Source organism: Berghia stephanieae, chromosome 3 (genome assembly GCF_034508935.2).
Source record: "Berghia stephanieae isolate SIO BIC M18660-M18661 chromosome 3, UCSD_Bste_1.3, whole genome shotgun sequence".
NCBI lineage: Eukaryota > Metazoa > Mollusca > Gastropoda > Nudibranchia > Aeolidiidae > Berghia > Berghia stephanieae.
The window spans coordinates 64,607,516-64,624,352 of record NC_088362.1 but is presented as its reverse complement, the minus strand read 5'-3'; the positions used below and the strand labels follow the sequence as shown (position 1 = coordinate 64,624,352).

At 35.9% G+C, this 16,837-nt stretch overlaps 2 protein-coding genes across 3 annotated transcripts in view; one reads left to right on the top strand and one right to left on the bottom strand.

Annotated features, from left to right (window-relative positions):
- Positions 1–1,933: 1,933 nt before the first annotated feature.
- LOC144969623 (uncharacterized) lies at positions 1,934–4,279 on the bottom strand. Its single transcript, XM_078908763.1, has 2 exons — positions 3,965–4,279; positions 1,934–2,707 (listed from the first exon to the last, which is right to left on the bottom strand). Exons 1-2 carry the CDS (start codon positions 4,187–4,189, stop codon positions 2,597–2,599), a joined length of 336 nt encoding a protein of 111 aa, XP_078764889.1. The 5' UTR covers positions 4,190–4,279; the 3' UTR covers positions 1,934–2,596.
- A 203-nt stretch (positions 4,280–4,482) lies between these two features.
- LOC144968200 (ubiquitin carboxyl-terminal hydrolase 45-like) overlaps positions 4,483–16,837 on the top strand; it is a 38,813-nt gene continuing 26,458 nt past the window's right edge. For both annotated transcript variants that reach the window (XM_078906312.1, XM_078906311.1), the window contains exons 1-6: positions 4,483–4,560; positions 8,542–8,681; positions 9,613–9,698; positions 11,697–11,840; positions 14,047–14,150; positions 15,991–16,106. In XM_078906312.1, the coding sequence (XP_078762438.1) occupies positions 8,561–8,681; positions 9,613–9,698; positions 11,697–11,840; positions 14,047–14,150; positions 15,991–16,106 (571 nt within the window). In that variant the 5' untranslated portion in view covers positions 4,483–4,560; positions 8,542–8,560. The remainder of the gene's footprint in view (positions 4,561–8,541; positions 8,682–9,612; positions 9,699–11,696; positions 11,841–14,046; positions 14,151–15,990; positions 16,107–16,837) is intronic.

Below are 16,837 nucleotides of genomic sequence, written 5' to 3'. Positions count from 1 at the left end.
TGCGTTGAGTTATTTCATTCTTTAACACGGGCCAATCCTTCTAGGGTCTGTCTCGGTAGTATTAACATAATCACTATAAAACAGGAGCTTTCACAAAGTAGCGTTTTCTGGGTGGGGTTCCTGACCTTCCATAGTGGGCAGGGTGTCAATTGCTGTGTCTTCTATTCCCCTGTATCTGTTTTCCAATTGCTATCTGTCTTTGTCTTGGAATGAGATTTCTAAGTTTTGTCCTGGCCCTGGCCGGAGTCCTTGGCTGGGAGGGAAACACAAATGCATAGTTATTGTTTTGGGAGATTATATTTGTTTCCTTGTGAATCATCTCTCTGTTATGTAGATATTTTTTTTTAAATTCTTAACATATGATTTGTAAACATTTGAGTTTATTCCTCTTAGTGGGGACTTGTACTGGTGTCTGGGTGAGACTTTTAGGTGATCTCAAAATAAGTCCACTGATAATGTGCTCTTGGAATCTACATCTGTTCCCTATTTGAACAATTCCTCTTTGTCTTACTGTTTCTTCAAGTCCTTATAACTGTACATCTAGAATGTTTTTACTATCCAATTTTCATCCTTTTTACTGGCGCGCATGTGACCTAAATGTGTTGCAAGCGCCGTAAAACTCTTAAAAACAAAACAAACAAAGTAGCGTTTTATCCACTAAATGTGTTCAAAGGGCTTCACAAGGGGTACCAAGCTAACAGCAATACTCAACATGTAGTCACGACAAGCGTTATTACCACAGATACAAAGCTGTTACTAGCCAGAAACTTCTTTTTTTCCCTGAGCATGGTGAGAGATACTGGAAAGAAGCCTTTTCAAGGATTCAAACTAGGAAACCCAGGTCAGAATCTAGTGTCAACACAAGACCACAGAGTCACACTAAGTCGTGAAAACTGATGCTGTTTTTCCCACTATTATCTACGTGACAATTGAAATCTGATAATCTTCAATCATACACCATATCTTACCCTTTCTTTATTTTCAGCCCTTCAACTTTAAATCTTGTTGTTCTTTTTATTCTTCTTCAATTTTAAATAGAAAACTTTTTTTTTTGTTCCAAAGTCAAATATTTTTCTTATCTTTTGTCTGAAAATTTTTTTTTGAATTAACCAAAAGCACCCATGACGTCTGGTTGCCTAAAATGGACATTGTTACGTTTTACTTCCTTTTGGATGGGACACTGATTTATCACAATGTGCTTCACACCAGATCCCAATCAGACCCTGCTACCCAATTATTGTTGAGTGGATAAAATAGCCACAGAGGGATCAAGAGAGGAAAAGAAAAAAAAATTCCTTTTATTCACCCCATCGGGGAAATTTGTCTCTGGGGTCTATTCCAAGGGAAGACTGGAATAACCGAGGCACAGCCACAGTGCAGCGCTGCAAATTGAACTAGAGCGAGGCCACACAGCGCAACGGTGGTGATCGAACTCGATACGGTACCTTTAGAGTACGAAGCAAAGTCTATTCCGCTGCGCCTCTCTGCCCCTAAAAACAATTCTATGTGAAAATCATAGACCACCCGAATGCATGTAAATAAGTTCCATTTATTGATCCTCACGGTGAGATGTGTCTTTACAGTCGATAGGGTCAATGGATTTCCAAGAGAATACTGGAATAACCCAGACTGCTTCAAAAAATAACAAAAAGACCAAGCACGGAACATTTCGGGCTCAACACCCTTCTTCAGCCAACAACTAAATTATTGAAAATGACAATGCCTGACATAAAATACAAATAGAAGGGAGAAAAAGTCCCTGTACGTCCAGCTGCGTTAAGAGTTTAAGTTCTTTTTTTGTCTTCTTTTCTTTTCTTTTTTTATACTGTTAAACTCATCATGTTCAATACTTTTTATTGTCCATGGCTTTTAGGAGGATAAAATTCACAGAGAGGAATAAAGCAAAGTTTCTCAAAAAATGAGTAAAGACAAATTTGTTTCCTTTTTTGTCAGGAAATCAATTTTATTATTTACAAGTCTCTTTCATTCCATCACCTTCTCACCTCACTTCGAACTCATGAACGAGAACATAAATGTATAAATATGATTATAATCAAATGTATGAACAATAAATGTGTACATAAAAATATCAAAAGATGGGTCGATTAAAAAACAAACAGATAAAGCAAAGTTGCTGTGAGAAAGCATTTCTCTCGGGTCTTTCCAGAAATATTAAAATATATGAAATTTTCTCTTTGGCTCATCTCTAATTTCAAATCTGTGATCCCAAATAAACCATTTGATTTTTGTAACAAAGACCCTGGGTGTAAAGAGGCCACTTATCGAATGTGAAAAATAATGGTCACGGTTTTGGGTTTGTTTTTGTTGTTCATAACAAACATTAATAATGGACTTTGCATTCAGATGAGACATTTAATAGGTATAATGATGGATGACCCCTAGACCTGCAACCTACATGTAACTGAGGTCTTTGTCAATAATTGCTGTATACTTGTACATCTTTAATCTCTAAGAGCATGGTAAAATGGAAGACAACATTTTCATGGAATTTAAAAAATGAACTGAATTTTGACAATGTATATTGTAAAATAAGGCAAACATAAACAATGTTGTGTACAGCGAGGGAAATTTCTTTTTATATAACTTTGGCATCTTGAAATATTTTCTTGAGCTCTCCAGATTTTTCCAAAAGGTTCAGCTCTTTCTCCCCACCAATGTATTTCTTCTCTACAAAAAGTTGAGGAACCTGAAAAGATAGAATATATATATATATATATATATATATATATATATTATATATATATATAGTAGAGAGAGAGAGAGAGAGAGAGAGAGAGAGAGAGAGAGAGGGAGAGAGAAGGAGAGAGAGAGAGAGAGAGAAAGAAAGAGAAAGAGAGAGAGAGAGAGAGAGAGAGAGAGAGAGAGAGAGAGAGAGAGAGAGAGATTAAAATGACCCCTGACTTCCCATGTCGGGGAGAAGAAATAGAAATTTAAAAAAATCCGATGTGACAACATGACTGCTAGTCAAAACATCGGTCATAATCATAGCTTGTCGCTCCAACACCGAACCCACTCCACAGCATCTGTGGAGCAGACTCTTAGGTCAAGGTCAGTGCAGATGTGCCCGTCCTGGCATTATCTAAGGATGTGCTCCATCGTCTGCTCTGGGCATCCACATGTACACAAACTAGTCTCATCCAGCCCCACTTTTGAATGCTTCCAGATGCTCTCCCGAGTTTTGCACGTGCTCTGTTCAGTGTTACCTAGTCATTCCTGGGAAGCTCAGTTCCGTAGGGCAGTCCTTCAACAGCTTCATTTGCAGGATTGTCCCACTCCCTCTAAGTGGCACCACAGATAAAGGGCACTATGTAATTAAATTAACATTTATGATTTCGGTTTAGGCGCTTATTTATCATTTAAAAATACTTATTGATCATCAATCCTGAATTTATTTTCATTGTCTTGTCAAACTATCTGCTCCACAGATCTGTTGTGATCTATCAGCTATGACAAATGACATCGGCAGATGATGTGCCAAAATATTTCACATGTGTTTATATAAATGCGCAGTTTTTATATCACTTCTATGGTGTTATTGCTTTGAATACTTTGAATTAATTAAGATATTGAGTGATTTTGTTCCAAGAACAAGAAATAGAAGCAGAGGTCACCCACTGAAACTTTACCACCAGCACTCCAAGACATCACTGAGAAAAAAAAATTGTCCCGAAAGCCGCCAACATATGAAACAGTCTACTACCATTTTGGTCAGACTAAGAAGAAATTATGTATGAAAACTTAAAAGCAAAAATTAAATACACTGGAAGTGGGCTAGAACTGCAACCAAAAATGATAGAGTTCGATGAAGTGGAGCCTTAACAGTAACAGGACTAGCTCGGAAACCAACTATAACTTCTATACTCGTAAGTAATTAATTACGTTTTAAAACAATTGTCTTAGTGTTGAATATGCACTGTAATATCACGATAACTTTAAAACATACCGCTCTTGAATCAGTCAAACAAAGGATTTGAAAATAGTTTTCAATTTGGACACAATCTTGGCGTCTCTCAATTTCAACAACTTCATAATCCCTTTCTGGTAGATTGTATTGTGCTATGATGTCTTTAATCATTTTGCATTCTGGTGAGTAACTTTTTGTAAATAGAATAACTTTTCTCTGGGCCACTTTGTCGTCTATAAAGGGTTTAGCTCCTGCCCCAGCCATTCTTAGAAATAATCAATCTTACAACGACAAGTGTTTTAAACCCTCGCTCAAAGTATGTGTACATTGACAACAAGCTCCTAAGATACACTATTATCTATTTTCTTACGAGGAGAGCGGGATTGAATTATTATTTTCGTTCTTTTTGCAGCATCAATCCGATGAATGATGATTGCCGATGGCATGATCATTGTTCTTATTTGTAAATAAGAGATAAATTATACCACCCACGATTGTATGCAATTATTTTAGTGACATAAATTATTTCGTAATAATTCTGTTAACGACAATGTTAATTTCATTTACGACTTTATGATGAAGACGAACATTCTGTTTTTCGATGAAAGTTGATGATCGGAAACCTAGATAATTCGGTAATTTGCGTCAATTTTCCCATATCAGTTAATCCTTTTCCTAATTAAAGATGTTTTATCATTTCTAACCTGTTTTTTTTTTACATAGGACTTAAATGAGGGCCGAGTATCTAGATTCATTCATTAATTTCATCATCCTGATCGTTTTTCCAACTTTCAATTTCAATGAACGATGCATCACCAAAACAACTCAAACCAATCAGTCAGCAATATTTTTATTTCTATTCTGAGATTTGATATTCAAGTATGACAGCCTGGAAACTCCAGGGGTACATCTGTCAATTTGAGTTACGTGTTCTCAAGGTTTGTGACTAAGTTAAAGTGGTTTATTTGCAGTTCCAGTTCCTCCACATGGCAGTCATTTTAATTTTGTTGTTGTCACATCGCCATGCCATTCATTGCCACTGAGAGATTGATTCAGATTTTGACCCAAAAATTAAGTCTCTTTGAACGTAGTAGATTGACACATTTGTAAGACAACACATATCCACAGTAGACAGTAGTTGAGTAGTTACTTTTGTCATTAGAATTAGACGTAGACAGTAGCGTAGAAAGAAGTAGAGTGGGAGCATCACAATCATCCACTCATTCTTATTAATCATTAATTTAATGTTGCAGCAACCCTGGGTGGACTTCTTCTTTCATTCCATGAATTCATGCTCTAACTCTAAGGCTTTTTATAATATTCACAGGGAAAGAACAAAATTAGAATGAAGCAACAAAAATTTAATTTAAAGAGCAGTAAACTAAAGGGCCAAACTAAAGAGTGACTAATTACACACACGGTAACAGTTACAGGGCATGTAGTCTGAGTAGTCTCATAATTTATTTACATGGTAACCAGTCTGCAGTGATAAAAAATTAGGCGACACCTGTCTTGTTTTGTTTGTGTACTATAGACAATACGATTTAACCCGTTAAGTTAAAGGCTGGATTCAACCTTACTCCTGTGACCTCACCGATTATCACTAAAAGACAAGCAATGCGATTATTACAGATTAATTGAAGCCAGAGTCAAAATGCTTTTACTTTTAAGCTTTCTTGGTAGAAACAATTTATTTGTCGGGAAACTGTCATCTGAAAAAAAAAATCGTTGTTATTGTAGGCACTTTGATAAAATTTTCAAACTCAAAATATCTTGATTTGACTCAGTCAGGGGGATGGGACTCGAAAAAACATAAAATTTGATACCTTATTTGTTTCTCTACGACCTACGGTTCCAGAGTTATTTATATTTTTCTACTGAAATTTTTTGTCAATTTTACAGAGAGAATCTGTGATCTCACTGCTGCCTCAAAACCAGCATCTCGCGGCTATCGGGAAATTTTGAGTCTTGCAGTCAACATGGCCCACTTATTGTTTTCAGTAATTTTGTTTCAATTAAAAAATAAATGGAAAGTGTTAGATATCATTTTGAAGGTCAGAAAATAAGCTTTATTTTCATATAAATCATTTTCATGTATGGAAAGTATGGAAAAAATGAAGGATAAATGAAAATGGAAAAAAATATGAGGTTTTTGTCCTAAAAAGTGGGGTTGGTGGCGGGAAAAATAAAATAATGAGCGAGTGTATCAATTTTGATGAAATTTGGCAGAGATATTCTTCAATTAATTGTCTATCGATGTATGAAGTATAATTAAAATGTATCCATAATTTAAAAAGTTCTTGTAATTCAAAAATTTATAAATTTTTATTACATAAGCTTTCTGAGAAATACAATCAGGAATTAAGAATGAAATACACCGTTAGAAAGCTTGTTTTGTGCCCTTTATAATGATACCAAAATTAGTCACATAGGTTCACAAATAACGCCATGGTGACCAACACAGTAAAGGGTCAAAAATAAAGTTCCAAAAAACGAGTTTCACCTTACAGTGAGCCTATCGGCGGCCACTGGACTGGAGTTATCAAAGTGCCTAGTTATTGTTGAGTCTTGAAATAGCTATGTGAGTCATGCAATGTTCTGTGACTGTGACACTCCTTGTACTACATCATCAAGTGACCCATTGTTTCTTTTATCTTCCCCTCAAAGCCTTGTCTGTCTCTTACACGTTAAGGTGCCTCTTGTTATAATGTCATCCCTTACCCTTCCCATCTCATGGTAAAATGAAAACTTTCTGCTCCGTTTTCAAATTGGATTTTTTTTTTTCTCACTAGGCTATTTTATTCAAAACCAAGATATTGGGTAATAGGTATCTTGCCAAATAATATATGGGTGCCGTTAAATTGAGCAAAATTATACACGAGATATCAAAAATGGAGTGTTGGATGCAAAGCAATACAGTGTCGTAAATTGGTGTTCTCATGGCAAATTGAATTGAAATGCATACCTGCTGAATCTTACAAATTTTTCGTAATTTTACTAATTTTAGACACATGTCTTAGCCAATTAAGAAAAAACGAAATTGTATGGAAAATTACTAATTTTAAATTCTCAGTAATACTTACCAATGATGATAATAATAATAATAATAATGATAAGAACTACTACTACTATTACTGCTGCTGCTACTATTATAATGATGATGATGATAATATTAATAACTACATTAATAATAATAAGGATTATGATGATATGATAATAACAATAATAAAGCATTTCTACAGTACATAAGCATGACGATGTAATGTTGAAGTGATCATCAATGTCAAATTGTGGTAGTTCGTACACAATTTCAGAAATTACTAATTTCCTTGTCAAATTACTAAAAATTGACATAGAAATTACTAAATTTGAAGTTTTCAATTTGACAGGTCTGGAAATGGCAAATCAAAATGTTTTTAAAATTGTGTTTGGCCCAAATTTCATGAATCACTTTCTAATTACAGGCCTGTAAATCATCCGTCTATTGTCGGATTTCCAACAGTACGATTTTGCTCTATAAGTGCTAATATTTTTAAAAAATAAATAATAGTAAAAATAAAATTCGTAACGTCAAAGGGCAGAACCAATAAAAAGAAAATAAAAGACTTTTACTTTGTTGAAAAATTAGATTTTATTCCGTTTCAAATGCCGACTTAAAAAAACAAAACAAAAAACTTTTTATTTGTCGCATCAAAGACAAAACAAAACTTGCCGTCTATCAGTTAGTTATATTATCATGCCACCTACACGCTCTGCTTGACGTGGATGTATTCACTGCCTGGCTACTTTGCCACAGCCAGCGAGAGAGGTTCGCGTGAGTCGTCGAACACACACACATCTAGTCAGTAAATAATGCATGCACAGAAGTGTCTCGAACCGGACCGGAAGGTTTCTCTCTATTTTGCTACCATCACACATGCATATCTCTGGTTCTCATATCTTTTTCTCTATATTTTATTGGTTCCGTCCGGATGTGGAATGGAAAAAAAATTAATGCGAAATAATTATTTTTCTTCGAAATATATATTCTTCTTCGAAAGCTCTCACACGACCGCACCACCTCCTCTTCTTCTTCTTCTTCTTCTTCTTCTTCTTCTTCTTCTTCTTCTTCTTCTTCTTCTTCTTCTTCTTCTTCTTCTTTTCTTCTTCTTCTTCTTCTTCTTCTTCTTCTTCTTCTTCTTCTTCTTCTTCTTCTTCTTCTTCTTCTTCTTCTTCTTTTATAAGAATTAATCCAAATAAACGAAAGAATCAGCGTAAACATTTAACACAAACAAGAGCGAAGATATGCAGCTTCCAGTGTCAAGCACGAGATACACATCCTTCAGAAGGGTAGGAATTGTTCTCTTCCTTTCATTTTACAACTAACTCAGACCTGGACCTTCAAATAATTGGAATATTTTTTTTTTGGTACCATAATATAAGGACCTCGTTATAAATAAGTAGGGGAAAGTGACATGATTTGACTAGTCAATTGACGTGTCATATCTGTGTTGTGTCCATATTATTGTCCTGTTGTGTCTATTTTCGCGTGTTCAAAAGGTTCCAACAATTGTTTCACCAACCATTTTACAGACCTGTAATTAATGAGCAATTTCTAATTTTTGGTTTCTTTGCAGATTGTGAAGACCTTTTGTGATGAGAGTACTGGAGACAGATCCATCTATACTGTACAAGATGGGAAAGAATAAAAAGCATAAAATACGAAAGGCCAAAGAAAATGATGTTGACGATTCGAGTGATGACGCCCAGTTGGCAGGTGATCTGTTTTCTCCCTTTTATTTTTGAGCCTGTGCCAAAAGGGGAACCCCCACAACGTGTTGTTTTTCAAATATAGAAATCTGCATCAAATTCTTAACCTTCAAATCAGATCTAGTTTCCTAGTTTTGTCAATTGTATAGCGCAGCGCAGTCAAAATTGTAATTGAAATTTAATATAAATTAAGCTCTCATATCTTATCTTTACAGTTCTGGAGAAATTTTATATTGACATATAGTTATGCATGAAATTGGTTTATCTTAGATTTTGGATAAAACCAATGTCAGATAAAAAAGTGTTCGTTACACAAAGTAAGGCAAAAGAAAACAGAAAAAAATGGGGGTAGGGTGGGAGAGAGGTGAAATGTCCAAGTGAATGAATCATAAGACAGACATGATCTGATCTTCATAACAATGGGGACAAACCTTGTTCTAGCACAAGCTCTTTTTAGAACATATTTATGTGTTTTTAATTAAAACAGCTATGTGGTCTTGTGGTATGACACTCGTTTTCGGATCGGAAGGTCCTTGGTTCGAGCATCGCTCAGCACATAGTTGAGTCCTTGGATAAGGCTCTTTACTTATATTCTCTCATCATACTCATGTGTAAAATGAGTACCTGTCCATTAACAGAGTTGTCTCAGTCCAAAAATTATGTTACTAACGCCTAACAGGTGTCATGACTTTACGTGTTGCTGTTGGTCAGGGACACCCTGTAGACAAATGTAGTAGATGTCGCGCGACATAAAAGCTCAATTTTAAAAAAAAATTTTACGCAGGTTGAGACTGATATTGTGTCATGAAGGGTTCAAAACTCAAATCATAAAAGTATTGATGGTGTCGCCTTCCTTGAAGCTTCAACGTCATTTCTAATGGGGAACAGTTGAAGAAGTGAATTTGAGTTGTGATTTGTTTGCTTTTCTATTCCTGAAGGTTGTCCCCATATAACCAAAGCTGTTAACTTGAATACCATGAGGAAAGGAATCACAAAGTCCTCAGTGTCCATTGATGAATGTACAGTAAGTAATATTTATCAAGATGATAATGGTAATAATAACAATGATAATGATAGTAATTAATAACAATCATAATGATATGATAATAATAATGATAATATAATAAAGAACAATATCTTATCAAAACATTTGAGATTCTATGCCAGCATTATACTTTAACTATTTATAGTGGCTTCATTTACATTTTAGAAAAATGTTTTATTTTCGTTCAAAGACATATAGATTCAGTTTTAATGTGTAACATTTTGATTGGTCAGCTAATAACAGTAAATAGTGCCTTGGAGGAAAGAATGTAACAAATCTGAGGTATGCAGATGATACGGTTCTACTGGCAGAATCTGAACATGAACTACAAGAATTACTGGATGTTGTAGTCAGGAGTAGTGAAAATATGGGACTGGAACTGAATATATCTAAAACAGAATGTATGACGGTATCTAAAAATAATAACCCACCAGCCTGTGTAATAACAAGCAGAGGACAAACAATACAACAAGTTGAATGTTTCAAATATTTAGGCTTCAATGTAACATCCAATGGAAAATCAGATTGTGAAATAAAGAAAAGAATAGGTATGGCGAAGAATGCATTCAACCAGCTACATACAATTATGAAAAACAGGAATATTAGCATGAAAACAAAAATCAAAGTCCTGGATTGCTATGTACTGTCTGTGCTGCTATATGGTTGTGAGAGCTGGACCATAAACAAGACCATGGTTAAAAGACTGGAGGCAGTGGAAATGTGGTTTTACAGAAGAATGATGAGGGTGTCATGGATGGAAAGGAAAAGAAATGAAGAAATTTTAGAAATGGCAAACAGAAAAAGATCACTGATAACAAAAATCATCAAACGCCAAATGGAATTTTTAGGACACATTATCCGACACCCTGGTTTGGAAATACTCGCCTTGACTGGAAAGATGAATGGAAAAAGAATAAGAGGAAGACAAAGAATAACGTATTTGAAAGGGATAAGAACTTGGACAGATGAAGCTGAGAAAGGTGGCGCTGCTTTAATAGAATTGGCAAGAGATAGATCAGCTTGGCGGAAGATGACCTCCGACGTCTGCTTCAGATATGGAACTACATGAGATGAGATGAGTGCCTTGTACACTATGACAAGGGTTCATATAATATAATTCAGTTAGTAAAGCACTCACGTCACTTGTATATATGCCAGGAGTAATCAATGTCTTCTGATGGCCCTCTGTCCTCCCAGAAGTAATTGGATCACTGGGTTTAACGTAGTGCACAGTACTTTGTGATGACTAGTGTTCAGTTTAAGGGTGGCAGGCTCCCATAGTGGACAGGGAGGCACTTACTGTGTCTTCTATCCTCCTATATCTGTTTTCCAACTTGCTTTCTGTCTTTGTCTTGGAATGAGATTACTTGGTTTTATCCTTGCCCTGTCCAGATACCCTTGCTGGGAGGGAAACAGTCAAATTTATAGTTAGTTTTGAGAGATGACAGTTTTTTTTTCTTGTAAATCATCTCTCTGTTGTGCACTGTATTATTTTTCCTTTTACCTATGTATGATTTGTAAACAATTGAGTGTGTTCCTTTTGGCGGGGACCTGTGCTTGCGTCAGTATGAGACATTTAGTGATCTCAACCTAAGTACAGGGATAGTGCGCTCTTGGAATCTACATCTGTTCCCTATTTGAACCAACTCCCCTTTGTCTCCCTTATTCTTGGATGCTTTAATTGTAATTCTAGAACTTTGTACTGTCCAATTTTCTTCCTTTTTACTGGTGCTGATATGACCTAAATGTGTTGCAAGCTCTATAAAACCCTTAAAAACAAAACAAGGGTGGCGGGCAGATATTATTGTTTGTTCTGAACTCCACAAACCCTGATAAAATGTTGCTTTGTGAGCCCCTATTTTTATGAGAGACTTCTGATATTTTTATTCTCTTTTCTTTCTTAAAAAAAAAAAAAAATAGATAATTAAATAATTAAACATTCTATTTTTGTTTCCTCTACAATCTTCATTTATTCAGGGCTGTGTGAAAGAAGGTACCAAGTCTGTCACCAAAGATTTATTTGGAGGAGTCGTTGAAGGCAGTGCCCCTGTGATGGACGGAGAAGAGGCAGAGAATATAATAGAAACCTCTATTTGTGTTTGCCTACAATGTGGCCATCAGGTATTCAATAGTTTTGTATTATTTACACGGATGCTAGACCTCTGGGGCCAGCCCGGAATTCTGGGTTGACAAAATTTCACAGCATCACGTACCGGGTTATATTGCATCTTAAATGTGAAAAAAAAGGTAGGAATTTTCAGATTTTTTAGATTTGAGGATTGAAAAAATTTTGGATTTGGGTTTTCAGGGCTGGAATTATTTTTTTTCTGGCACCCATGATTGGGTGACTGGGCTGGGTCCTCTGACCTCCCACAGTGGGCAGGAGGTCACTGGCTGTGTCTTCTATCTCTCTATATCTGTTTTCTGAGTTGTTTTCTGTCCTTGTCTTGGAGTGAGATTACTTGGCCGGAGTCCTTGGCTCAGAGGGAAACAGTCAAATATTTTAGTTTTAGTTTTGGGAGATGATATTTTTTGCCTTGTAAATCATCTCTCTATTATGTATTGATAGTTATATAATTATATATATAAATATATATATATATATATATATATATATATATATATATATATATATATAATATAATATATATATATATATATATATATAATATATATATATATATTATATATATATATTATTTTTTTAAAAAGCAATCTTGCAGTAAACATTTGAGTGTGTTCCTCTTAATGGGATCCTGTGCTTGTGGTTGGATGAGACTTTTAGGTGATCTCAAACTATGCACAATGATTGTGTGCTCTTGGAATCTATATCTGTTCCCTATTTGTACCATTCGCCTCTGTCTTACTTTTCTTGTGTGCTTTTAATTGGAAATCTATAATTTTTTGACAATCCCATTTTCTTCCTTTTTACTGGCGCTGATATGACCTATAAGTGTGTCACAAGTGCCGTAAAACCTTAAAAAAACAAAAATAAAATAATCAGATTGCCGAGTTGATGAGACATTGGCCTTCCACAGACTGCAGACCTGGATTCCAGCTATACATTTTTTCCTTTGCAGTGCTGCACTGCAGTTGATGCCTAGGTTAACTTGGTGTTCTGGAATTAACCAGTAGATTTTTGACCAATCAAAATATGGAATATGTGACACACCTTCACACGTGCTCAGCAAACATAGTTGGTTGTTTATAAACAATGACGTGAATGAAATCAACCTCTCTTTGATTATTGTTATTATTTTTATACCGCCAAATGGGTGACTAGTTATCACACGATTTTCTCGATCAAACTATAAACGTTTAGATAGACATAGTTTTCTGTGTTGGTTCTATTGATCAAGTGGTAAAACAGTGGGTATTTTACTTAGACACATACCATCGATAGTAAAAACCTGTGTAGTATCTTATGTTAACCAATCACTACCATTGTTTACATTATGACAACTGTCCGAGGGGCGAGGTTATCTATGGGTCTATTATACCCTGAAAAAAACCCCCCCCCCCCCCCCCCCCCCCGTGGATTTATAGAAAAATAGTCCTTTAGAGCCATTAGGCTCATGGAGCCTGCATTTATCCCGTTTTCTGCAGCATGAAATGGACAATAGCAATTGCTTGCTCCCCTTTGGATAGGTCGCTAGTCTATTGCAAAGTACTTTCCACCAGATCCTACAGACCCAGCTACCTGATCACTGCTGGGTGGACAGCGAGGTCAGAAAAAATCTCCACTTCACCCAGGGTTTGATCTCAGTCCATTCTGTAGGACATGAGTGCTTGACCATCTGAACTATCATCAGAATCCCGCAGATCAATAAGGGAAATTCTATTTTGTTTTATTCTATTTATTAGAGGGTCAGTAGAGGATTTCATGAATAGGGTGGTAATCAATTGTGTCCAAACAAATAACCAGAGTTAGACAATGCCGTCTTGATTTAATTGGTGTCGTATTGCTTGTCCAAAAATCAGTTTAATTGCGCTAGCTTTAATTTAAAAATTGAGCTTTTATATAGCGCAATATCCACTAAAAGTGCTCAAAGCGATTTACAAGGGGCCCTGGCCGACAATACTTAACATGTCGAACGAGACATGACGCCTGTTAGGCAATATTACAATTTTTCGGACAGAGACAATGTTGTTAACAGTCAAGCACTCATTTTACACCTGAGTATTGTGAGAGAATGTGAGTAAAGAGCCTTTTCCAAGGACTCAACTATGTGCCGAACGAGGACCTTCTGATCCGAAAGCGAGTGTCACACTACAAGACCACATAGCCACGCAATTTCAATAACTGCTCTTTTTTCTCTTTTAACAGGGCTGCGACAGAAACAGTGCCAACAAGCATGCCTTGAAACACTACAAAACTCCTCACACAGGCCTGCATTGTATAATAGTCAACCTTACCACTTGGTCAACCTGGTAACTGCTTTCATCATTTCAATACAAAAACAAAACGAGCATTTGTATATTTATAGCAACATCCTCTAAACATGCTCAAAGCACTTTATTTAGGGTCCCCAGCTTAAGTAACACTAATACGTAGATGAGAGGCGATATTTTGGGTTTTTTTATAATATACACATTCACATACAAATTCGGATTAGTGGCCTTTAATATATAAAGTGTCGCCATTAATTTTTTATTCTATATTTATACATTTTTATGAATTACATATAAATTCAAACTAGGGGTCATAGGGACAATATATTTCACTTTGTAAAATGGATATATATATATATAACCCTGGACCTGCCAGGCTAAAGGCAACTGTCATACCATAAAACCACAAAGCCACATTGTGCAGACGTTAAAATCTTTCTGTCCTCTTCATTTTGATTACCACCCTCACATATCAGTCATTGTTGGTTTGTGTTCAGTAAAATACTCTTCAGTTCTTTCCCCTCCCCTCCTTCATATCAATTGTAGCAATGCGGCTATGTAGTCTTGTGGTATGATACTCGCTTTTGGATAGGAAGGTCCAAGTTTTGAACCTTGCTCAGCACATAGTTGACTCCTTGGAAAAGGCTCTTTACTCACATTTTCTCACCATACTCCATGTAAAATGAGTACCTGCCTTTTTATAACATCATGTCTCATTCTACATGTTATGTGTTTTGCTGTTGGCCAGGGACCCTGTGTAAAGCGCATTGAGCATGTGTAGTGGATTTTGCGCTATATTTTTAAAGAATAAAATAGGTCAATGCACATCTATGTGTAATAATAATGACAATAATCACATTTGTTTAGCGCTTTTTGCAGAGATCTCAAAGCGCTTTACAAAGTCAGATATCTGAACAATCTCACACACGCACACACACACACACCCAAACCTGCTACTACAGTAACCATTTACCACAGACATTTATGGACGTTGAAGGTAAGGAATACATCAGCATGAATTTACACATGCAATTACAGTCTGTGAGAAAAAAATTTGGTGGGAACGAATTAATCACTCAACTGCTGGTCAAAAACAATATCTGAGTGAGGTCAAGGTCATTAATTCTATTGTTTAGGATAAGATAAGATATACTTTATTGATTCTGAATGACAATTGTCACAATGTTACACATCATCCATCGATTAGCAAAGATTCATACATTATCGTGAACTAATTGAAAAAATTACAAAGCTAATTTGAGACAAGATAACTTACAAAGTGATAAGATACACAGCAGATACAAGCAAAGCTATAAAAATGGGACATGTGGGTAGAATAGAGTATTTGTTTACTTCTCTGACTAGAAATATTAATTCTAAATTGGTAGCGCAACAGATCTGGGAATTAATTAAGATCACCTGATGCAGTCAGTCCATTTTGTTTAAAGAAATATTCAAATTACAAACAAAATGACGGCGGTCTCACCAGAACAACTGGACATATAATGAAATTCACGCATTCAAAGAAAAACCCACTCAAAAATACTAACACACCATTCTACAAACTCATATATCTTCAAATATTCATTTACACCCTGCACTATGGAATGCTCTTCCCGAATCATGTGTGAACACAACAGATTTGTAAACATTCAAACGAAGATTATCAAAATTCTCCTGCCTAAACATCCACAATGGCTGTCACATTCAACAACTCTCTCCGCCCTCGATTACAAATACTCAGAATTGAGTCGACTTCAAGTAACATTCAGATTGAGAAGTTGTTGTCGTTGTCAACCTTTTTGTCTCCAGAACAGTGGAATTTGTGGTAACAAATATTTGCTCTCTCTCCAATGTATTTTTATTATCATTACACCAGGTGTTACATGTGTGATGACGAGGTGCCCATCACCCCACGTATCCTGGCGTGCGTGGAGTTCCTTCAAAAGTCATGTGGTGTTCGTCCAAACAGACAAGACACTGCTCTTTCTGCTGGTAAGTCTGTGGGTCAAATCACCATTTCAAAACCTGCCAAGTCCCATCCTGGTAGACTCATACAGTCCGTTGGACACCTTAGCCTAAGATTCACCACAGGAATTGTGCTTTGTGAGACAAACAAAATGAGGGTTTTCCTCTTCAAATCAATAAATAAATGACCCCCAAAAAAATTGCAGGACATTTTATTTTCTGGAAAAACATGGCACATTTTTACCTACAAAATTACCCCTTTTTTTTTGGGGGGGGGGGGGGGGGGAATTACTTTTTTGTCCTCCCAAATCACACATTCTGATTCTGGAGGTTGGCATCTCTGCCGTTGTTGCATCATGAATCTACAAGGGTGATTCAGTCAAAGGTGAACAAGTAATGGACACAATGATGCATTCAATTGAAGTATGCATGTTTTGGGTTTGACTTAAATTGATGCAGAATGATGATGATGTACGGAGGTGCTCGGGTGCTCATATGTAATGCTCACATTTGTTGAAAAATCCTTATCACTGCTTTTCAAAATGTAAATTTTCTATTTGGGTTTAGTTGACAAGTTTGTCTAATTTAATATAGTTTGGTTTTTGTTATCTTTTTTTTTAAAACCTTGGATCATAACAAATCCCGAGTTTAGTCGAGATTTTTTTTTCTGTCCCCACCCAGCTGGGTCTGTGAGATCTGATGGAAAGTACTTTGTGATAGTCTTGCATCTTATCCAAAGGGTAGCAAGATGTTGCTAC

Bases quoted from the DNA above. Each gene is read 5' to 3' on its own strand.
- LOC144969623 (XM_078908763.1), bottom strand. From the start codon at position 4,189: ATGGCTGGGGCAGGAGCTAAACCCTTTATAGACGACAAAGTGGCCCAG. The intron at 2,708-3,964 runs GTATGTTTTAAA...CTATCTTTTCAG, and splicing joins GTTTGACTGATTCAAGAGCG to GTTCCTCAACTTTTTGTAGA.